Source organism: Zalophus californianus, chromosome 4 (assembly GCF_009762305.2).
Source record: "Zalophus californianus isolate mZalCal1 chromosome 4, mZalCal1.pri.v2, whole genome shotgun sequence".
Classification (NCBI taxonomy): Eukaryota; Metazoa; Chordata; class Mammalia; order Carnivora; family Otariidae; genus Zalophus; species Zalophus californianus.
Window position 1 is genome coordinate 6717815 of NC_045598.1, and position 23832 is coordinate 6741646.

A 23832-nucleotide genomic window follows, 5' to 3' on the forward strand; every position below is an offset into this window, starting at 1 on the left:
ACAGTGTGAAATAGCGGATGAGCCCCCCCCAGCCCCCCCGGCTCCCCAGACCCCTGCACGGCCTGGGCCCAGAAGAGGCCTGCCAGGAGCCAAGCCCTTCTTTTCCTTATTCTGAGAGGAAGGGAGGTTGGCAGAGAGGTCTAAGGAGCCCGTTAGCCAAATAAATGGTGACATTCTATCTCTGCTTGGGCCGATTCCCCCTCCAGCTTGGCTCCTGGGAAAACAGCTCCATGTGTGGACAGCCTTGGCCACGGTTGGCTGAGGGAGGCGGGTGGGGCGCGGCCAGGGCGGGCTGGCCACACGCCTTCGCCTTGTTCAGCATTTGTTCTAGTAGCTCAGGGTAGAGGGACCCCACTTTCCTCATTTAATTTTTCCATGCCTCAGGTTTTTCTTCCTTATTTTCATACAAGACAAAGCATTTTTTAAAAGATTTATTTTATTTATTTGAGAGAGAGAGAGAGTGCACGTGCACAGAGGGGAGGGGCAGAGGGAGAGGGAGAGACAGAATCCCAAGCAGACTCCCCACCAGGCACGGAGCCCAAAGCAGCACTCGATTCCACAACCCCGAGATCATGACCCAAGCCAAAGATCAAGAGCCGGACACTTCACCAACTGAGCCACCCAGGTGCCTCTAAAATATACATAACATAAAATTTCTTGTTTTTACTACTTTTAAGCGCACAGTTCAGTGGCATCAAGCACATTCGCCCTGCTGTGCGGCCCTCGCCACCATCCACCCGCAGAACTGTCTCGTCTTCCCCAGCTGAAACTCTGTCCCCATGAGACACAAACTCCCCTTCCCGTTCTGCAGTCCCTGCACCCACCATTGCACTTCCCGTCCATGAATCTGACTATTCTAGGCGCCTCATAGAAGTGGGGTCATCAGTAGTTGTCTTTTTGTGACTGGCTTCTTTCGTTGGGCATCATGTCCTCAAGGGTCATCCGTGTTACAGCAGGTGTCAGAACAACCTTCCTTTTTAGGGCTGAATACTATTCCATTGTGTGGATCTTGCACACTTTGCTTCTCCGTTCATTTGTCCGTGGACACTTGGCTTGCTTCCACCATTTAGCTGTTGTCAATAGTGCTTCTGTGCACGTGGGTGTACAGATATCTGCTCGAGACCCTGCTTTCGGTTCTTTTGAGTATATGCCCAGCAGTGGAGTTGCTGGGTTGAATGTTACCGGTAATTTTGTTTCATTTTTTGAGGATGCCCCATACTATGTATCACAACAGCAGTACCCTTTTACAAAACTAAGCATTTTGACTAGGTGGTCTTTAAGATCTCTTTGTGCTTTAAAAGAAGGTGGTGGTTCTCTGGTTATGTGGTCAGTGGCTAGAAGATGATCTTTGGAGTTTGGATTTGACTACGGATCATGTGACCAATAATTTTTATGCCACCTAATGCATTAATATGTGTCAAGTGCAAAGTGCCTCAAAGTGTCCTCCTCGTGGTGAGGTGCATGTGAACATCTGGTACTGTTTGAGTTGAGGACCCACTGTGTGCTGGGAAATGTTGGCCTCTTCACAAATATTACTGTTTTGCTTCTCTTTGACCTCTTGCAGGCTACGTAGTCACTATTGTTTTTCTGGGTGAAAAGTTAGCAATGCTTTCTCATGCTGTTGGTTGCAAGTGGTATTTCTTGGGTTTGTAACGCATTTCAAATTTTGTTTACCTAAAAGAAATACTCTGGGGCGCCTGGATGGCTCAGTTGGTTAAGCGTCTGCCTTCGGCTCAGGTCATGATCCCAGGGTCCTGGGATCAGGCCCCATGTCGGGCTCCCTGCTCGGTGGGGAGCCTGATTCTCCCTCTCTCTGCAGCTTCCCCTGCTTGTGCTCTCTCTCTCTCTCTCTCTCTCTGTCAAATAAATAAATGGAATCTTAAAAAAAAAATTCTAATCTTCCTTCCTGGTTCTTTTTTTTTCTTTAAAGATTTTATTTATTTATTTGACAGAGAGAGACACAGCGAGAGAGGGAACACAAGCAGGGGGAGTGGGAGAGGAAGAAGCAGCTGGTCTGACGCCTCCCTAGCTGGTCCCGGTGCCTGAGTCCTGACGCCCTAGAGTGGCATTGAAGGCCCTGGCCATCCTGCTCCAGACCCTGTCTCATGCGCATGCTCGCTAATTATTGCCCTAAATGCTCCGGCCGCATTGACCTCCCTTGGGTTCCCAAATACGCCATCACCATGGGCCAGGTTCTCTGCCCAAAGTGTCTCTCCTGCCTGCCTCCCTCGGCTCACCTCTGCTATTAAAACCCCAGCCCTCTGTCAGGACCCCTCAAAGGACACAGCCCTGCAAATCCCGCCCCTTGTCTACCCACACCCTGCCCGCCCCCCGCCACCTGTCTCTGCAGCCCCCGCAGCTCATGCATCTGCTTCTGCTGTGACTCTCCTGTGAGGCTACAGACAGCCGTGGCTTGTTTGCCTCAGTCTCCCCACACCAGGCTCTGCCTTGCGGGGCAGGCAGATCGTCGCATTTGCAGGACAGATCATTAGTGGTTAGAAAAGGGCAAGGCTGTGTCAAGAAGCTTTTTTACTTTTTCCTGATGGTTTTACGTTTTTCCTTCACCATGTGAGGAGAAAGACTACAACAGGAAAGCCAGTTTATGGGTTTTTAAACAGGAGACACAGCTCAGTGACATCTTCCCTAGTTGGGCTCCTGTTGGGGAAAGGAGCGATGGTGCCTTGCCCTAAGGGAGAGTCCTCAAGGGACGAAGGGCAACGGGGGCTCCAAGGAGGGTCTGGGGTCTTAGTCCAGTGATTCTTGGCCCCTTCACTTACCCCTCTCAGAACGAAGTCCACACCTGAGGGTCTGGAAGAAACCACTCAGTTAAGTGGGGGGAGGAGCTTTCTGGTAGTTTCTGTCTGGTTGTCCTAGAAATTCTCCATTTCACTTCCCAGCATGTCAGAGTGGGGATCTGAGACTCACCCCATGCCGTTCAGCCCTGCACCCCCCCCATCCTGAAAGAACAGCTCTGTGACAGGGGCGGAATGGGATGGAAGTTGGCCCCTGGTCCCTCTAAGACAAGCAGGGACTTGGCCAGGTGGGGCAGGGAGACTGGGAGGTTGGCTCCTGATACTCAGGGTAGCCAGACCTTCACCTCCGAAAGTACTGGTTTCTTTTAAAAGGGGAGGGGGCACCCTTCAAGGCGCCGGGCCCTCCCCGCGGAGCTGCCACAGCTGCTGGTACCGCCCTCTGCCCAGAGCACGGACCAGGCGGGAACTTTGCACCTGGCCAGGGGACCCCTCTCTGGCCCTGGGGCCACCGGCCTGCCTGGTCCCTGAGGTCCTTGGCTTGTCTTAACTTCAAGATCTCCCTGGTTTGGGGATGGAAAACCCTCTCTGGGGGGGGTGAGAGAGCAGGGCGAGGCTCGGGGTGGGCAGAGGTGCACCCCAGCTCTCTGCTACCTTTCTCCCCTCCGGTCATGAGCGCTCCCCCTCCTGCCTGGCTTGGGAAAGGGTCCGCTGGTCAGCAGCCCCTCTGGGCAGCTCCCACTCACGTCCTCAGCCCTGCCCTCCTGATGGGAACACTCTGGCTCTACCTGGGGCCCCATGTGGACATTTGTTAAGAGCTCGGGGCCTCCAGCCTCCCACCCCCTGTGCCTTGTCTTTCCTTTCCCACATCATCCTGTCTCTGTCCCTCTGTCCCTCTGTCCCTCTGTCTCTCTGTCTGCATCTGTTTCGGTCCCACTGTTTCTGTGTGTCTCTCTCTACCTCTATGTCTCTCTCTGTGTCTCTGTGTCTTCTGTCTCTGCGCCCCGGGAGGCCCCCCGAAGCCAGGGTGGGCTCTTCTAGCCTGAGACCAGCATGACTAACACTGGGGAAAACCTGCCCCGTGTACCTTGTGGGGTGGGGTGGGGTAATTCCAGAGGGTAAGACAGATCGTTCTAGTGGCCCCCTTCCTTTTGCTGGGGATTTGGACCTGCTGCCACGTTCCCTGTCCAGAGTTAGCAGTCTGTCCCTTGCAGGGAAATGGGGGAAGCTCCCACCTTCTCAATGTGGAAGTAGGGGAGAGAAAGCATGGCTTGAATCAGTGCCGGAAAATATTAAAGGCTCGGGTATAAATCCACGGTGGGGGAGGGTGGGGGCAGAAAACGCCTCCTTGCATGTGCCCCTCCCCCCACCACCTGAGGGACACCTAGAGACAGGGGGTGAGGCGTATCCCTCAGCTCCTCCCCTACGCTATTCCCTCCGAGTGCCCCTCCAGTTTCCGCTCACGGGGACACAGGCGAGGTCCCGGCCGTGAGGCACCTCCGCCTGGGGGAGACCCAACTGCCTGGGGTTCCGGGTCTGCTCTGACGGGAGGCGGGTGGGGATCAGTGCCCAGACTGGGCCTGAAGTATCCCCCCGCCCCCGAGGATGGCCTTGGGGGGATGGCCGTGGCCTGGGTGTGATCCTGGCCCATCTCCTGCCAACCCCTCCTGGAGCCCTGTAAGCTGGTGAGTTTCTGTTCATTTCACGGCAAGTTGTTTGGGGACAAGAGAGCTGGTCGTTGGCGGAAGGGGCCTGGGAAGGCGGCTAAGGGAACAGTGCTGTCATGAGCCTGCCCCCGCGGGCCAGGCTGGGCTCTACGGGGACATCACCTCCACCGCTGCCAAGCTGGGCCCACCTGTCATTTTGAAACCTTGACTTACTGGCTACTGAAATGGGTACAGCGTCTGCATGAGGTTCTGCCTTTGCCCCATTTCCTCTGTGACTTCCAGCCTTGCTTTTCTGGGCTTTCCTGAAGGGGGTGGAGGGAGGATCCCCGGGTCTTGGAGGGTGCAGCAGCAGCAGGAGGAAGGGAACGGGTTACAAAGTGGCCTCCCCTTGGGCCCGCAGCCTCCCTTCTGGAGGGCTTTTAAAAACTGGCCCTATTACCTTGTAATTGTTCCCAGCAGCGAGGAGCAAGCCTGTGGAGGAGCGGCTCCAGTGTTTGTTTTGCCTTCTGTGTTCTCCAGGCCGGTGGTAACCAAGGGCCGCTTCCCCTTGGTGACGGTGGAGCTCACTCAGGCCAGGGCTGATCCAGCCCCGGCGAGGGAGGCCCGGGGGACCTGAGGGCCTGGCCACTGGCAGGGAGGGCACCCTGCTCCTAGGGCTCCAGGGGCTGCCTCTACTCCTCAGTTCTGCTCCCAGCCTGAGGGCCCGTGGGCTTCTCTCCTGACGCTTTCCCCAGGCACTGGCCCGAAACATTCCAGAGCTCCGGATCTGCTGGTAGGTGTCCGGGAGACCGTGAGGCCACTTGCTGGCGGACCGTGTGGGACGGCTCTTGGGCAGGGCTGTGGGCCTCAGCCAGGATGCTCCCTGGGGCCACAAGGGACCTGCATTCTAGGTTCTGGCAGGACCCAGGGTCCAGAGGTGACTCCGGGGGAGGGTTTTGCGGGAGAAGGAGATGTGCGGGAGGCTGACCGGGATCGGCTCTGTGACCAAGGGTGGCAGGACAGACAGAGGGACGCGATTCCAGCGGGTGGGGTTGTTTGAAGTGAAAGGGTCGGCATCACCGCAGGTGTGGCTGCAAGAATGCGTGAGGCCCCCGGAGGGTGGCGAGGCTGGTGTGGCTAGTTGGTGAGGTGAGGATACTTGGAGAGCTGAGGAGGCCTTGGAGGGTGGGCAGAAGGGAGCCCCTGATGAACTGTGAGCAGAGGAGGGGTCCGGAGTGGTGTCACCAAAACCTTGGTCTTCCCTGACCCCGAGTGGCCGGGGGCTTCTAGAAGGTGTGGGCCAGGGACTCTACAGCCTGTTTTATATGCCCCTGCTCCGGGGGGTCTGGCAGAAGGACGGGGCTCTGACAGGCTCTGCCCATTCCTTCTGTGAAACTTGTCGGCTTCTAGATTTGGTTTGTTAGGAGCCAGTGCTGTTTCAGGATTGCTTCCTGGAGAGGGGTGGGCGCACCTCTGTTTTCTTTCTGATGCGTGTTCCCTCCAGGCCTCTGCCTTGGGGAGGGCCCGCTCCACAGCCCGCCCAGGACCGGGGCTCAGAGCACCTGGGGAGGGCCCGAGACTCTGCATTTGCAGCCAGCTCCAGGCGTCACCAGATGGGGGGCGCGGGGGTACTGTTCCCTGGCCCCGGAAGGGGCTGTGTTCTCGGGGAAGGAGTTGGACGGCTCTGCATCCAGGACCGCAGTCATGTCTGGTTTTCCGTTTGGGGGACCCGGAGAGGGGGTGCCATCAATCAGGAGAGGTGGGCAATGTGGGTGGGGGCCGGGCAGGACGCGTGGGGACTGGCCCGAGCTGCGCCGTCCGCCTTTCACACGGATTCCTTCCACTGGCCCAGCTGCCGATACTATTAAACCTCTGTGATTCACTCCAGCGCGTTTCAAAGGAAGGCGTTGTGTTACGAAAACGTGGGTCCCGGCCGCTTGTTTTGTTGGCAGGTCCTGCTGCCTCAGCAGAAAAGAGGCGCTCTTGATATGGGAACGGAAACTTGGGACGGCCTTAGAAATATCCAGCGTGTTCGGCGGGAGAGAAAAGCTGTGGTCTTCCTCCAGCTGTGGAAACTCGCTGCCCAGCCAGGAAGGCAGTCCCGGGGCTGGCCACAGCGGGGAGGAGGTCCCCACACTCGGGTCTGTGGTCTGAGCTGCACGCGGCCGTGACCTTGAGGGATGTGGGGCGTGTCCTCTGCCCTCCCTTTCCCTGTGAAGGTAACCTGCTGCCCGTTGTGTTTTACGGCAAGTCCGGCCTGCAGAGGAAGTACCTTTCTGAAGGCGGTCTGGCTGATGTTGCCAAGGCGAGCACACGTGATGTGCACCTGCAGCCCTCATGGGGACCTAGGACCAGAGGGACCGGGCCCAGCCCGGATGGCCAATCCTGGGCTTGCTTACATTTCCAAAGTTGTGCTGACGAGCTTGCTGGAGAAGCAAACACATTCATTCTGGTTTCTTCTTCCCTCTACCCTGATTGCCCTCCGGGACTAGCCCATTAAATGGATGTCGGGCCAATTTCCCTTTTTCCGACTTCCCCTTTCTTCCTTTTGCGTTCTCAGATGTGATAGGTGGGCTAGACTCAGCCTGGATCGAAGTTGCTCGCTCAAGTGGGATAGACTCAGCCCAGGTCCAAATTGCTTTCCCAAGAAACTTCTCCAGATGCGTGTGTCCCAGCCACCGCCACCTGGCCTCAGCAGAGCCCAGGACACCGCAGGCCCACCCCACAGCCGCCACCGCGTCCTGGGGCAGGCACCGCCGGGGATGTTGGGGAGGCACCAGGGGAGTGTCCTGTAGAGGCAGACCTCTGCTGGCCTTGCAGCATCGGCACCTGAGGGCTTCCTGAGGAGGCCTCTCCCCTCATTAATGAGCCTGAGATGGGGAGAGGTGGCCGCTGAGCTGAGTCACTGACACCCTGAGGCGGCTCTTCTCTGTGGTCACGTTATGGTCAGACTTCTCCAGCCACCACTGGAGAGCTACCAGAGATGCTCTCCCCAGAAACCCTCCTGCTTCCCTTCCTCTCTTCCTTCCTTCCGTCTCCTCAAACCCCTAAATCACAAATGCATCACCAGTGTTGGGTCTTTATTAAGTGCCAGGCTTTCTACGGGCCCCTCATTTAATCCTCAAAGCAAACCCATGACGTTAAGCCGTCATCCCCCCCCGCCCCCCCCCCCCCCGCCCTGCATTCTGGTGGAGGAGGAACCTGTGGCTCAGAGAGGGTAGAGAACTGGCCCAGGGTCTCCCAGCTCGTGGAGCTGAAGCTTAAGCCCAAGTGGCCCAACTCCAGACTGCCTGTGTCTTCTCCAAAGGCAACTAAACAAGTTGCCCTTGATTGATCCTGTTTCAGTTCCAAGAAGTCTTGGATAGAGGCAGTGGGGCTACTCAGATGATAATCCCAGGAGAGCCAGCTGGGCCCTTGGGGTCACTGTGGTCCACCCAAATTTTGTAGATTCAGGAACTGGATTATTTTCCCCCAGTGTCTCCAATTTTGATACCATTTAGAGATAGCTACCAAACTCACAAGAGAATGAGGTATAAACCTGAGTAATCTGTTCACCTACAGTAAGGAGTAAGACAGTCAAGTGTGCTAAAGATTTGTGTCGCCTCTACAAGTGGCACATGGGAAGCACAGAACCAGAGCTCAGGGAAGCTGGCTGAATAGCCCTCCTGTTTTGTAACTGGATAGCTCTGCTGTCACCGTGGGGGGCAGATGCAACAAGAGCTGGAGTCCGTGGGTCCGTAGGTTAAGCCGCCATCTTCCCAGCACTGAAAACAGAATCCAGAGTCCTGACTCTGGCCCTCAAGGTCCGTGTGCCTGCCCTCTGCATAGCTCTTACCTGCCTCCTTCCACAGCCTCCCCTCCCTGCTCTCCAGCCCTATGACCCCTCTGTTATTCTCCCGGCATGCCAAGCGTGCTGCTACCTCAGGGCCTTTGCACCTCCTGTTCCCTCTGCCCAGAATGCTCTTCCTCTGGAGCAGGCGCGTGCTTTTCTCCCTTCCTTCATCCAGGTCTCTGTCCGCATCTCACGGTATCAGAGAAACCTTCCCTTACCACCTGCTCCCATCATTTGCTCTGTCCCCACTATGCTGCCTTATTTTTCTTTGACACATATTACTTGACCCTGCATTAGCTATTTATTCATTCAACACTTATTTATTGAGCACCTGCTATGCCCCAGGCAGTGTTCTAGGCCTGGGGCTGCCACAGTGAACACAACAGATACAAATCTCTGCCCTCGAAGTTTCCATTAATTGTTCAAAGGATCGCTATCCATCTCCCCCACTAGACTAAGCTCCACAAAGGCGATGATTTCTACCTGTATGTACATAGTAGGTGCCTAATAAATATTTTTGGAATGAATGCTGATCCTTAGGCTTCTTATTTGGACTTGGGTGTTTTCCACTTGTTCATCAGCTGAACATGTATGGACCACCTCTGAGGTTGGATCACTTCTGCAGGCCACTGTCTTGCTGATTTTGCCCACTCTTACCACTTTCCACCCGGGGAAGATGCTCTCTGCCCACGTCGGTTGAACACTCTCCCACTCTCCTAAACACCGACCATGTGTGGCCCACACTTTTGAATTATCCACAAGGTTGGGGTCCTCAGGGACTAGGGAACAAAGAAAGGGTCTTGGGAAGCCCGTGTCCCCCCCACCCCCATCAGGGCTCAGCAGGTGCTTATGGGATGGGGTGAGTATGCAACCCGGATGTTTTGTAAGCACCTGCTGTATGCACATAGGCCTTGCGCGTGGTCCTGTTTTCCCCAACTTCCCATGTTTTTCATAGTGAGTCCGGCCAGAGAGGGTCGGTGGGAGAGGGGGGCGCCCAGCCCGCGAGGCTTAGGTCTCTCCAGGTCTGTGAGCGAGAATCCTCACGAGAATCCAGAAACTCAGCCCATGAGAACAGGTTTTCATGTGGCGACAGGTCCAGTCCAACCGTGCCAAAGCCCTGCTTCTGCGGTGCAGCATTGCAGCTGACAGGCGGGCACCAGCGTCCTCGATGGAGGGTGTGAGCAGGATCTGCCCCACGAGGACGGTTTCCTGGTATCGCAAAGCAGGGCCTCTGCCAACTTGGCGTGGCCTCGGGGTGTTGACCTGCTCTGTGCAAAAGCAGGGGACTGGGAGCTCTAGCGTGGCCCTCCTCACCCTGCCTCGGTCCCCAAGCGGGGAGTGTGCAGACAGTGATCACCGGGATGTGGGGATCCTTCCGTGGCCTCATCCTCAGACCGGGATGCTTCTGCCTCTGTCGTCCGCCTCTCCCCCCACCACATTTTGGGTGCAGGCGCAGAGATGCAGGCACGCACTCCAGATTCCTCCAGAGAAACTCGATCTACAGGTGCCGGGTCCAGGCGGCTGGCGTGCCAAACCGCGGCTCTGCACTTTTTCTTGTGGAGGAAAGAAAGGGGGTGGGGTAGGGAGCCCTGAGCGCCAGCGGCCCGGCTCTAGAAGACTCCTTACTCCCCTCATAGGAGTGTCATTGGCCATGTCCCTGCTTGGAGCCCTGGCTAACAGGCCTCCTTCCATCAGCCAGACCTCTTCAAGCTCCAGGCCTCCCTCAGCTCTGCAGCGCCTTCCACACCCACCTCCTGCTGTGTGGATTTTGGACGGGTGGATGTTTGCCATCCGTGTATACTTTTTTTTTTGTTTGTCGAGGTGAAATGCACATAATATAACAACGGTTTTAAAGAGTACCATTCAGCGGCATTTAGTACTTTCATGATGCTGTGCAGCCACCATCTCTGGCTAGTTCCGGAACATTCTTATCCCCCTGCAAAGAGGCCCTGACTCATTAGCAATCACTCCCACTCCCCACCCCACCCCACCCCACCTTCCCTGGCCCCTGGCAACCACCAATATGCTTTCTGTCTCTATGGAGTCACGTATTCTGGCTTTATCGTATCAGTGGGCTCATGCCACGTGTGACCTTTAATTATATCTGGTTTCTTTCACTCAGCATCATTTCATTTGAGGTTCCTCCAGGTTGTAGCATGTGTCAATCTTCTATTCTTCTTTACGGCTGAATAACATTCCATTGTGTGTGTAATCCACAGTTGGCTTACCCGTTCATCCACTGATGGGCATGGGGGTTCATCCATGTATGTTTTTGCTACAGTAATAAAACACCAGTAAAGAAATTTGAACGAAAGGGAAATTCATAAGCGCATCACCCGACACACAGACACATTTTCAATTTTCTGGGTTCCTTTTCGTCCCTTTTCCCATGCATGCCTGTATAGTATGTTCTAGATTTCACTCTTAGGGCACATATAGTTGGTGTTCTTCATTTCACTTGCCATCGCAAGCCTTTTTCCTTGCCTCTCCTCCTGCAGTGGTCCTTCCAGCCAGCATCTTTGACGACTGCGTCGTGCTTACTCCCTAGCAGCCCTAGCTGGGGAGGCCGCTTCCTGCCTCCTTGCCTTACCCCCGCTCCCCCCGTGACAAGGTGGTGCCGTGGGGATCTGGCACCTGGACCCTTCGACCAGCCTGGAAGTTCAGGATTGATTGACTCGCTGCCTTTGGACTTGCTGAGACCCCTCTTGTCCAATTGGTGGCCCAGGATGTTCAGGACTTTCCCAGTGGACAGGAGAAGAGGAGGAGGTCCAGAGACATAGAACAGGAAGTCTGCGAGCCATTGTGGCTTTAGAAGTAGAGCTAAGTCCTTTTGTCGGCTGGCCGGTGAGGCGTGGGGATTTACCTCTCCCTCAGCATCCTGTTCAGTTCCGTGAAATCGCACACAGGGAATGGTGATTAGGTTGCACTAGGAGACACAAGGCCTGATTCCTTTCCAAGTTCCTTGGCTGCAGTCCAGTTGAGGTCCAGGTGACAAGCCTTCAGTCTGGCTAGCCGTGCAGAAATCTGAGCACCTTTCAGCCCCCATGGCCCGTTCAAACACCAGGAAGCCCGGTGGGAGGCTGCTTTGACATTTGATCTTCTTCTACTAAAAATGGACAGCAGGGTGGGGGCTCTGAGGTCTGAGACTTTGAGAGTGATGAGGGAAGAGGGGGCCACGAACTCATGAGAGGAAGCTACTTTAAGACCACCCTGCTGTGGGAGATCCCTAACCCCACACGGGACCATTGCTACAAGCAACCTCCACGTTCGTCTCTACAGACCAGTGACAGAGATGATCATAATGAACAATATGTGGCTCCTAACACATAAAATGGACACAGGAGCTAATCTATTATGACTTGAAATAAGCAAACTGGGGAGTGGTATGTGGGTGTGATCCTTTGCTCTAAGCGGACTGCCCCCGGCAGGAGGGGGACACTTTAATTTCTACTTTATACGTTTCTGGATTGCGATTTCTTACGAGCCTGCATAACATTTGAAATATTTCAAATCAAGATAGAACAAGCAGTTCTTAAAAAATTGTCGCTGTAAATCCGAGCCCGGCCGTTCTTCTTTCATATGGATTCGAGATTCCAGAATGTTGACCTGTAATGCCTTTGAACCCGCAGCTTCCTATATCTTGCAGAGGGCTCATTGGAATGTAGACCGCTGGGCCCCACCCCCAGAGTTTGATTCAGTGGGTCAGGGGTGGGGGCCCAAGCATTTGCTTCTCCAGCAGGTGATGCTGGCCTCCCGGTCCGGGGACTGCCCACTTTGAGAACTACTCCCGTGAGCGTAATCATCGGAGAACATCCCCACAGCCTCTTCCTCCTGGAGAAAGTTCTTGGGACTTCTGCCCCTGCTCTCGACCTAAGGAGCTCACATGATTTCATTTGCAGTCTTTGAGGTTGTTCATCCTCACGTGGGGCTTCCTGCCTCCCCACCTTCTTCCTGCAGCGTCGGGGAGGATGCCTGCCCGTCTGGCCGCTCTCAAGGCACCCCCTCTGTGGGGCTGGGCTCCTCAGGCCACCCTTTAAGGCCATAACTGGGGCCTGCCGTGGTATATTCCCTCACTGCTCTTCTGCACTAGACATTCAAGATTCCATCTGTGTCCCCTGGTGTTAAAAGGGGGCCGGAGAAGGCAGGGAGCAGCGTGTCTTAAGCACCTACTGTGTGTGCCCAATGCCATGTCGAGCGCTTCAGCTTCTCTTTCCACACTGAAATCCCGAGTACTGCCTTTCCTCTCCTTCTCCACCTCCGGCGAGTTTGAGAGCATCACCTGGATCTGCAGGGTGGGATGGGCAGACGGGCCTTCTAACCCCCCTGGCGGCCAGCCCATCAAGTCTCAAGGGATCACTCCCAGAGGTGACCTTTCCCAACTGGCCCATCCCACCGGAGGAGGCCAGAGTGTAACCCGCTCCCATGCAGGCCTCCAGGCCCTAAAGCCTGGGCTTCGTCAGACTTCTGTTCCTGGGGCCTCCCTGATGGAGGCAGGTGGCAGGGGGAATGACTCCAGGCCAGTGGGCTCTGGAGCGAGCGGGCCAGCGAGTGTCTTGTAGGCACGCCAGGGCTTCCCTGCGGAGGCTCCTCTGGGCACCTGCCTCAGGGAGGAGAGGCTTCCCTGCTGAGGCCACCCAGTCCCCCCAGGGCTCACCGGCTTCTGTCCCCAGCCAGGTGGGGGCAAGAAGGGCCCGGCGTGCCCGAGCCTTTCCGCTGGGCTCCCGTGGGCCATCCCGGTGGAGCTGGCTGAGTGCAGCTCTTTGCCCTGCCTCCCTGCTCCCTGTCTCTGGGGTACCAGGCAGGCCCAGTTTGATGGACACCCAGCCCCCAGTGTAGGCTCATCTCGGTAAACTTCTGGCTAGGTGTCCGTGTGTCACTGTGTGTCACTGAGGGCCCTCCCAGAACAGGACTTCTCATCCGAACGAGGGACAGGTAGTTGTCGTCACACTCTTGCCTGGGGCTGCAGCCGTGAGTCTTTATTTTAATTTTTAGTCTCTGTATGAATCTAAGGCTGATTTCCCAGGGGCAAGGTTCAACTGATTTGCGCCCTTTCTGAAAGTGCCGTGAGTAATTTGGGTCCTTCCGTAGGTGTTTACAGCAGGTGCATTCTTGGTCTTTTGAGGTCAGAGGCTAGAGCTCTGGACCGTGCGGGATTTTCTCTCCAAAATCACTTGTCAGAACTTCCCAGAAGGGACCGATACTTTTGGTTGGTTCGAGGGGCAGAGACTTACTTTGATATCCCTGTTTGAGAGGAACACAGCCCCCCTGGGTGTCCCCAGGCATCTCTCCTCAAGCGGGCAGATGGGATGGGGTGGGGGACGCGTCCTGCTAGGCGGTGGCACCATCTTCCACGCCCCGAGCACGCCCCCCACCAGAGCATGTTCCCGAGTCCTGGCTCCCAGGAGCCCGAAACCCCAATTAGCAGGCAGAGCGGGGCGGCCACTCAGCCAGGCTGCGGCGGTTGTATTCTGATATAATAACAGACTGCTCCGGGCATGCTTCTCTTGCAAAATTCTGGGCTGCAACCACCGATGTGTGAGGTGGGGAGGCGGAGGGAGGGAGTTTATTTGATCTTCAGGTGAAAGGAGGCTTTATAAATAGGTCACCTTGTTCCACATCCTGAATTTCATTCTTTCCCCATCTTGGGTCAAAACAATGGTTTTACTGTTCTGGGGTCAATCGGACACGCACTGGAGCTAAAAGGAGGTGAGTGTGTGTCTGCCACTCTCCGGTGGCCCACCTCAGCGTGTGCCCGCCCCTCCCCACCACATCCCTCCGCCACCGGTCACCTTGGATGTGTCTCCGTCAGAGAGGACTGCCCTTTCGACAGACTTTTTCTTAAACAACAAAACAAAAGGATACTTTTGAGTAGAGGTGGGCTCCAGGGTCGGTGGATCCCAAAATGCTTTTATGGAAAATGGCTTTAACTGAAGGGCTAGCATAGTGTCGCAGGCCGGTGCTGAGCTTGCTGTCCTGTCGGCATCAAGGGTTGAAATGCTTGCCCCTCCCCAGTCCCTGCCCACTGAGGTCCATCCTTCCGCGCCTGACCTTCACCGAGCACAGAACCGCTGTACAGCCGCCGTGGGTTTCAGGGCTTGGAACACAGCAGTTCTGATCTTGTTTGGGGTCAGCAGAGACCGTAGCTACCCTATTTTTTACAGGGCAAAATAAAATTGTGACTTAGAAACAATGCAATTGGATGTCTTGGGAGAAATCATTGTAGAAATAATGTCTCTCTTTGGGATGGCCCCAGGGCTGCACCGAGGGATTCTCATCCTTTATTTTAAATGCCTTCCTGCCGACTCTGGATCCTTCCTATCTTCCCGGGTAAATCAAACATTTATCCTGTGCTTGCTTGAGAAGAAGTGACACGAGTGGAGAGCCTTTAGGAATTACTTTGGGAACAGCTTGTTTGTGGAAGTGCAAAGTCAGTATTTTTTCAGTCTTTATTCTTTTTGGTGTGTGCTTAAAAATCATTTCATGACCAAAGTAAGACATGCATTTAAAAAAATTCAATTCAAAAAACGTTCAAAGTCGGGCCCCCTGGGTGACTCTGTCGGTTAAGTGTCTGGCTCTTGATCTCAGCTCAGGTCTTGGTCTCAGGGTCCTGAGTTCAAGCCCCACATTGGGCTCCATGCTGGGTGTGGAGCCTCCTTAAAAACAAACAAACAAACAAAAAAACAAAAAAACACGTTTAAAGTGAATGCATCTTTCCTCCCACCCCACCCTCCAGGGTTAACCATTGTGAAAGGTTTGACGTTCATTCATTTAGACCTTCCTCTATGCCTATAGACGTACATGCGCACACAGAGAATCTTCTTAAATTGTTCTTACAGAAATGGGATCACATTCTGCATATTGTTCTCCAATTTACTTTCTTAAAATGTAACAGGATCACGTTACATTTTTAAGTCAGCAGTCTGAGGGGCTCTCTCCTTCTCTCCAGGGCTGTGGGGTCATAGGGCAGTGAGCGCGTCCCTGTGCAGGGCTCTTGGGTTTCCTAGACAAGATCCTGATGGGGGATTGCTGAGTGTTTTACACCTGGCTGGGGGTTGCCACATGGCCTGTCTGGGACACACCCCCACACCTGTGCGTGAGTGGCATTCCCCCACATTCTCTCGAGATTTCCCCCAACCTTGTTAGCCCTCTGCATCCCACATGGCTCCCTGTCCCCTCTCATGGATGGTACTCTGCCAGCATCCCTTGATTCTGTGACTCAGAGAGAGAGAGGAGAGCACGGCACATCCGACAACCTGCTCTCTCTAGCAGCAGTGGGAGCGGGAGGTTTTGGGAAGCTCAACTACTTTGAGCCCAGGGGTCCACCTGGAATTCCATTATGGACAGGTGGCTCTGATGGGTCCTGGAGCCACAGGCCACCCCATCCCATGGCGGCTGCAGGGTACACTAGGTGGGATGCTTTTGCCCAGTAGAGGGTCTGAGAGGCATCCCCTTTTGCAGTGATCCATGAACTGACTTTTGACCCCTCGAAGATGATGCATATGCGGCATTAGTGAGGGAGAGGTAAGGGGTGTTCAGGGGAGGGAAAGGGGTCCCACCGAGTCAAACCATAGCACTTACAGTAGACACCCCCGCTGAGTCCCCCACCCCCAACCCCCCATCCCTAGTCCCAGAGCTTTTAATCTTACCCACCCACATGATTGTGAGTAAATGCAAAATCTTAAAGCTTCTAGAGTGTGTTTGTTCATGTCCCTCTGGGTCCCTCTTCAGGGTAAAACAAGTCCGTTTACAGGGCCAGGGTGTGAAGTGCAGGTGTCCCCGCCCTGTGGCTGTGAGCCCCGCTTCCCTTGCACCGTGTGCCCCGCCCCCCCAGCCCTCCAGTGCTGGAGACACACGCTCACAACCGTGTGCTTGGCTTTGATGCTGGGGCGGGTCCTCCTCTCTATCCCTGTGGTACGGGGGGCCAGTGCTGTGCCAGGCTTGGGGTGGGCATGAGTGGGAGGAGGGACCCGGCTGAGCGGGGAGCAGGGGAGCAGGGGAAGGTGGAGCGTGAAGCGTGGAGCCTCGGGAGCACGCTCAGCCTCAGTGAGCCCAGCCCAGCCGCTCCTCCCCAGGGGCAGATGACTGCAGCTTGCCTGCCACTCCAGGTGAGCAAGCCGTCCCAGCAGCCTTTCCAGAACCACTGAGGGCGACTTTGACCGCACAGAGCCCCGCGCCAGCACCGGCTCTAGAACTTGACCCCAAACAAGGTGCAGTTCTATGTTAGGACTTGCGCGCTCTCGGACAGTTGTCAGGTGTCCTTTCTCTCGGGCCCTTTCAATACACCCTTTTATGGTTCTTTTTCTCCTTGGACCCTTTTTGGTCTTTAATCTGATTTTACCTGTAGAAGAATGTTGCTGGGAGCTCCCGACCCAGAATGATGCGTCGACTCCCCGTAACATGCAAGAAGAATAGTCCTACAGTCAGAGCTTCTTTGAACATACTTTACTTTGCTTCCACTTCAGTGCCTGCGCACACAGGTGTGTGTGTGTGTGTGTGTGTGTGTGTGTGTGTGTGTGTGTGTGTGTGTGTGTGTGTGTAATGCATTCTTACTCCTGCTGCCTTTGTGTTTGCTGAGCAGGACAACGATCCACCCACCCACCCAGTCGGCAAATCCCTGCCTCCCCCCGGCGCCCCCAGCCTCGGTCACACTGGAGTCCTTTTCACTCCTGCTCCAGGTGTGACTTTGGTCTCTGGGAAGCACCAGGGACTGAGGGACAGTGGGAACAGTGTATTATTTGGGCAATCAGAGATTGGCGGGGCGGGAGGGGTGCCCGCCCGGAATTTGTCTTGAGGGCTGGCTTGGAACGGCCGTGAGCAGGACCAGGGGGATGTGGCCTTGGGGGCCCCGCGGCTGATGCGTGTATGAGCCTTCGGAACGGAGCTCCCGCAGAGAGAACGAGAGAACTGCAGCCCGGCCCCGCCTGGACTTGCACACCCTCCCCTGCTCGTTAGCCCCGATGCTGCAGCTGCCGGGGCTCTGAGGGTGCGTGTGGCTACGTGTGACCGGTAGGAGGTGGGGGCGGCGGCAGGGCCGTCTCTGTCCTCCATCTCTCCTGTTCTAGGCCACTCCACGGCCACACCCCCTGCAGCTTTGTTTCTCCCGGAGGGACAAGGCCTGGGTCCTCTCAATTCGTGGAGACCCACTAAGGACTTACTGAGCCATCCCAGGCCCTGACACTCCCAGGGCAACCCTAGGCCGCGAAAGGCCTGGACCTGTGCATTTGCCTCTCAGAAGGCAAGAGAGGGGACTGGTCCCAGAGCTGGGGCCTGTGCTGCTGCTTCCGGTGCCTCCCTGAGGTTCGGTACCCACTGGGGACTCTCTCCTTGGCCATGTTGACAGGAGCTGCACAGGCCGAACCAGTGCTTCTGTGACTCCACACCTGGGGGGTGGCGCAACATGTCCAGGCATTTTGGAGATCGTGTCGGCCGATTTGCCTGGGTTTAGAACAGGGGTCAGCAAACTATGGCCCCTGGGCCAAATCTGGCCCACTGTCTGTTTTTTGTACAGTTTTGTTGGAATATAGCCATGCCCATTCATTTCTGTATTATCGGGAAAGCCTAGAATATTTACTGTCTGGCCCCTGACAGAACACGTTTGCCAACCCCTGGCTTGGAAGGGACTTTAAATTTGTTCTGCTCAGACACATGGGTCTTGGCTCAAAGACAGCGTCCATCATAGGGCCAAGTGCAGTGACCAGGAAGATGGATAGCAGTGATCTTTGTTCAGTGTACAGAACAGAGCCTAGAAAATAAAAATCAAAAACAAAACAAAAGGGAAAATGCCAGCCGTCCTAGGTCCTCTCTGGAACACTGTCTCGGCTGAGCCTTCGGAAGCATGGGGCACCCATCTTAATGGAGGGCCAGACAGAGCCTCGAGGAAGCTCAGGCAGAGTCCTAGGCAGCGGCCCGAGGCACTGTTTCAGTGAGCGGGTTTCCTCCCAGGACTGGAAGCCCCAGGAGCAGTGCTGGTGGAGGAGAGCAAAGTAGGGAGGTGCAAATGCAGGGAAAGAACCCTATAGGCCATCCCCAAGGCAGGGCTAGCGGAGCTGCAGGAGACCTGCAGCAGGGTGAAGCTCTGTGGCCACATTTGAAAAGAGAAGGGAGGAGAGGGGCAGCTGGATGGCTTCGGCGGCCTTGCACGGCAAGGAGGTGGCTGGGTACGGATAGCAGGAGGTCTACGAGAGGGAAGTGTCCGCTTTGACCGTAGTCTGGACGTAGGGCGGGGAACAGGCAGGCGACAGGTGAATCGAGAGTGGCTCCAGGGTTGCTATGGTGGTTGACCACGTGGGGATGACTCTGAAGGCAGGATGGCCCAGAAGCAGCAGAGTGGGTGGGCCACAGCCCCCGGCCAGGCTCTGGGATGCCCTTGCGCGGGAGCTTCTCACGGGGCTGCACACACTTTTACCTGTCTCCCTTCCTCCCAGGGCCTCCCGCTGGTCAAGGCCATGTGGTCCAGGGGCCAGAAAGGACCTTCCCCCTTGGATGGCTTCTCCCCATCACCCCCCTCTCGCACACGTCCTGCCTGCCCAGTGTCTCCCCCGACCCCCAGCCTTCTCCACACTCCACACCTATGCCCAGGGTAGGGGTGGGATCTCCGGTGCCAAGACGCTGGGGTAGAGCCCACGGAAGGGCAATGGCCTCTTTGTTCCAGGAAGCAGTAAAATGAGCTGTCTTAGGAAGTCAGCTCCTTCCTCGTCCTCTGGAGAGCTCCCCACAGGGTCCTGCACGGAGAGGTCGCTGGGTACCAGCCAGAGTGAGGCGTCCAGGCAGAGACGGATATGGGCCCCTGACCACCTCAAGAGGAGACTCGAATGGAGTCTGGGGAGGCACGGTAGAGAGAAGTCAGGGAAGGCTGTAGCCGGGCGGCCCCCAGTCTCTGTAGTTACGAGGACCACGTTTGTACCCCAAAACCCCAGCTCTCCACCCCCACACAGCCTGGCAAGCAGGTGCCAAAGCCACGGGGTGCCCCCTCAGCAGGGCCACAGGCAAGTGCTGGAGGTTTTGAAGGCTCTCAGGAGTCAGTGGGCCTGAAGGCTTGAAATTGGGATTGTCCTGGGGGATCCAGGACGTAAAGTCGTGATATCCACAGAACTTTCCAGAACCCGGGTGGTCCTGTAGCTGCAGAGGGACATCTCTGCACGATACCAGCTTTGCATACATTTGACACAAGATGTCCTAACCTGTCTCTGAAGAAATGACCATGCCTCAGGGAGTGAGTGAGCCTTCCATTCCACAGCAGAAAGGGGAAGACGAGAAGCTTGATGTGCTCAATGAAGTTGGGGGTGGGGGTTGCAATCAAGTCTTCCCACACAGGGACCTTTATCCTGCCAAAAGCCAACCTCCTAGAGGCCTGGCCGCCCTGGAGATGTGGTCCCAGCAGAGGGAGGCAGCTTGGGGTCGGCTAAGAAGACGGACAACCAGAGACAGCAAGCCTGTTGCTGATCCCTCCCTCCCCCTGGCCCCACTGGCCCCCCTCTCCCAGATTCCCCTGCACAGCTCTCCCTCCCCTCCCAGCGGGTACTCTCTCCCTGCCACCTGCAGAAGGGAGTCCCGCAGCACCACCCCCCCACAGCGGGTTCCTTTGGACCGTCCTCATCCCAGGCACCGCAGTGCTCCTTGGAACCAGGGACCCCCGTGCTGCTTTTCCCAGCAGCCAGGCACCCATGGCTTCTCGCCCAGGCTCCTCCATGTGCTCATTCAGGGACATTTACTTAGCCAGGAGCCTGCCTTCTCCCTTGTCTGGTCGGTCGCAGGAGCCCCTCCCCCAAACCAGGCAGCCAAGAGTCCCTTCCACAGGCCAAGGAGGTTTGTGATGGCAGAAAGAAGCTTTTCTTCAGTGAGGCTCAGGAAACCCAAATGGCATGTTCTTTTCCCTTATCCAAGGCTGGACACTGAGGACGGGAATGGCGGGGGTGGTCAGTTGGCCCCACATTTCAGACCCTCGTCCTTGGCACTGCTAATGGAGACACTGGGACAGATGCAGTGAAATCTCCCCTCCAAACCCATGACCCTGACCTTTGAGGAGCCAAGTGATGGTGAAGTCAGAGTGGGAACAAGGGCTCTTGGAGTCAGATTTCTTCCCCAGATGGGCCGTTGGGACCCGAGGGGCCAAATGTTGGCTGCTGGTTGAGGGGTGTGGGTAGGGAAAAGTGTCAGTCCTTTAAGTGTTGGTCCAGAACTACTTGACGGCGGGGGGGGGGGGGGCGGTCAGAGCCTCTGTTCTCACCTGACCAGGAGCCATGAGAAGAGCGTCACTGGTGGCCCTAGCCCAGGAGGGACATAGGACTTGCTGGAGAGGTCGCTGCAGCCTCGGGGACCAGCAAGCCAGGGGCCCCCTAGGGCCTCCCAGCTGAGTGCGCATGCAGACCCCCAAGTGAGCTTTCCACCTGCACCGGAGTCCCCTTCCCTAGCATGAACCCCCGGAAGCAGCTGTGCTAGAAAAGAAGAGGGGCAGGGAAATGAGGCCTGGCCGCTTCTGCTGCCTCTCACGGCTTCACTTTCCCCCCAGACCACAGGCAAGGGGAATAAGCTTCCCCTTGCTTTGACCAAGGAGGATACCCACTGCCTCAAGGCTGATTGAGGATCCAGGCCAGCTGGCCTTCTGCCCTGGGAAACCGTGGTTAGGTATCTGGTGAGTGTCGTGCCGCCAACACCATCGAGCATGATGCCCGGCTCCCAAGCCCACCTCTCCATGCTGCCTCCTTCCTAACAGTGTAGCCTCAGGGACAGAGCCACGGCTGCAGCCTGCCCCGCGTCGGGTGTGCCGGGAGCCCAGAAGCCGGGTTGCCGGGACCTGTCTGCACGGGCAGCCTTGTACTCCTAACTGCCGTGTTCCCCTTCTTCCCGCACCCCCTGCTCACCCGGCCTCCTGTTTCTCTTTCCATCCATCAGGCAACACTGAGGGCCCCACAGTCGCCAGAGGCCGCCTACCAACCTTCCTTGGGACTTCTGTCTGGGCCTCATCACAAAACTGGACGGGAGACCCCACGATTGATGAGTTTGCCCTGGGAGTCAGTGCGAAGGTGAAACCAAAGGCGAACATGGGTCAGAAGGTCACCGGAGGGATCAAGACTGTGGACATGAGGGACCCCACGTACCGGCCCCTGAAGCAGGAGCTCCAGAGCCTGGACTACTGCAAGCCCACCCGCCTGGACATGCTGCTAGACATGCCCCCCGTGTCCTACGACGTCCAGCTGCTCCACTCGTGGAACAACAATGACCGATCGCTCAACGTCTTTGTGAAGGAAGACGACAAGCTGATCTTTCACCGGCATCCGGTGGCCCAGAGCACAGACGCCATCAGGGGCAAAGTCGGGTACACGCGCGGGCTGCACGTATGGCAGATCACGTGGGCCATGAGGCAGCGGGGCACACATGCTGTGGTGGGGGTGGCGACAGCAGACGCCCCCCTGCACTCCGTCGGGTACACAACCCTCGTGGGGAATAACCATGAGTCTTGGGGCTGGGACTTGGGGCGCAACCGGCTCTACCACGATGGCAAAAACCAACCGAGCAAAACATACCCGGCCTTTTTGGAGCCGGATGAGACATTTATTGTCCCTGACTCGTTCCTCGTGGCCCTGGACATGGATGATGGGACTCTGAGCTTCATTGTGGATGGACAGTACATGGGAGTGGCTTTTCGAGGACTCAAGGGCAAAAAACTGTATCCTGTAGTGAGCGCCGTCTGGGGCCACTGTGAGATCCGCATGCGCTACTTGAATGGACTCGACCGTAAGTGTCCTATGTTCTTCTGTCCAGTGTGACAGGGTTCCCGGACTCCCTGTGGCCCCGGGGTCCTGGCTGCACCTGACCAAAAATTTATAGCCATTGGAACTAAAATGTCTTTAAGTAGATATCCCAACATATTCATATCCTCAGAGGCTATTCTTGCCTGCCTCTGCTTAAATGAAGAATTCTAGCTAGAGTCTGCCAGATTACCTGCCAGCACCCGATGGATGGATGAATGAGTGGGTGGATGGATGGATGAGTGGATGGATGGATGGATGGATGGATGAGTGGATGGATGGATGGATGGATGGATGAGTGGATGGATGGATGGATGGATGGATGAGTGGATGGATGGATGGATGGATGGATGAGTGGATGGATGGATGGATGAGTGGATGGATGGATGGATGGATGAGTGGATGGATGGATGGATGAGTGGATGGATGGATGGATGGATGAGTGGATGGATGGATGGATGGATGAGTGGATGGTTGGATGGATGGATGGATGGATGGATGGATGGATGGATGGATGGATGGTTGGATGGATGGATGGATGGATGGATGGATGGATGGATGAGTGGATGGATGGATGGATGGATGAGTGGATGGATGGATGGATGGATGAGTGGATGGTTGGATGGATGGATGGATGGATGGATGGATGGATGGATGGATGGATGAGTGGATGAATGGACATGTGGATAGATGGATGGATGCATGGTTAGATGCTCTTTGTCTCTGGTTGACCTGCCTCCAGTTTTGATCTGCAGTTGACCAACAGTAGCCAGCATATTATTGAGTTGGGGTTTGCAGTCTTGGGGTTATGGGGACCTCTTACATAAATGAAAGCCAGTGGCCTCTCTTATTCGTTAGGCTTAGGGTCTCTCTCTTCTGGTGCTGGAATCTTCTGAGTTGGTTCCTTTAGACCATGGTCCCCTGGGAGGGGCTTGTTCAGTCATGATGTCAAGAGACCTTTGGAGAAGGGCATGTGGATTAGAAACAGGCTGAATCAGCAGTGATTTCCACCAGTCCTTTGGAAAAGGGAGTGGCCTTTCTCAGACCACATGGGAAAATAGCCCACATGTGGCACACTGTCTTAGTTTAGGAGGTGGAGGACTCTGTGGCTTTGTGGCTGGTACCCCATGGTGGCAAGAGGTCCCAGGGTTCCGGAACTATCCATCCCTGTACTTGACCCTTGCTCTTTCATGGGTCCTTTCTACCATCTGCAGACCCCACCTTGGAAAGGGGGTGGGGCAGAAAGCTTTGCCCACCCACATGTTGACTGTCCCTATGGGGCAGGTTTGGCCTGGCACCTGGTAGGCCAGGTGAGCAGTCAGGGAAAAGCCCCTGCTGGGGTCAGAAGCACAGACGCTTACTTTGGTCTTGCAGCCTCCAAACCTTCAGCTTCTCCCATGCCTCGTCCCTACTTCAGCCTTGGAAGATACCAGAGAAAGTCTCTAGGGACATAAGTCAGAGGGAACTCTTAAACACTTCTCTTTGGAAGTCTCCACCACCCCCCTTTCCCTTGCTCCTTGTCTCTGCCTTTGGCCTGGTGATAGCAATGACCTCATCTCTGCAGCCTAGGACCCCTAGGTCATGGTGCTCCCGGCAGGGGCGGCCAGGTGTGCACCCAGCAGGTAGCCTCCCCAAGGAAGTAACCTCAGATCTCATATAAGGAACCAGCAGAGCAAGTTCTGTGAGTCTGTCTCCCCAGGTGATGGTAATAGAAAGTCCACAGCCAAATCTACCCTAGGCCGGGATGGGCAGGGATTGGGAGAACCAGGCACATCTTGCCCAGGACCTTGGATGTCAGGAGCCCTGGGCCTGCAGAGGAGTGACCATGGCCCTAGTTAGTTCAATGCCCATTCTGT

At 55.9% G+C, this 23832-nt stretch overlaps 1 protein-coding gene across 1 annotated transcript in view; it reads left to right on the top strand.

Moving 5' to 3' along the window:
- H6PD (hexose-6-phosphate dehydrogenase/glucose 1-dehydrogenase) overlaps positions 1-23832 on the top strand; it is a 119161-nt gene that overhangs the window by 85743 nt on the left and 9586 nt on the right. Inside the window, exon 5 of the mRNA XM_035727120.1 lies at positions 21120-21962. Within this exon, the coding sequence (XP_035583013.1) occupies positions 21120-21962 (843 nt within the window). The remainder of the gene's footprint in view (positions 1-21119; positions 21963-23832) is intronic.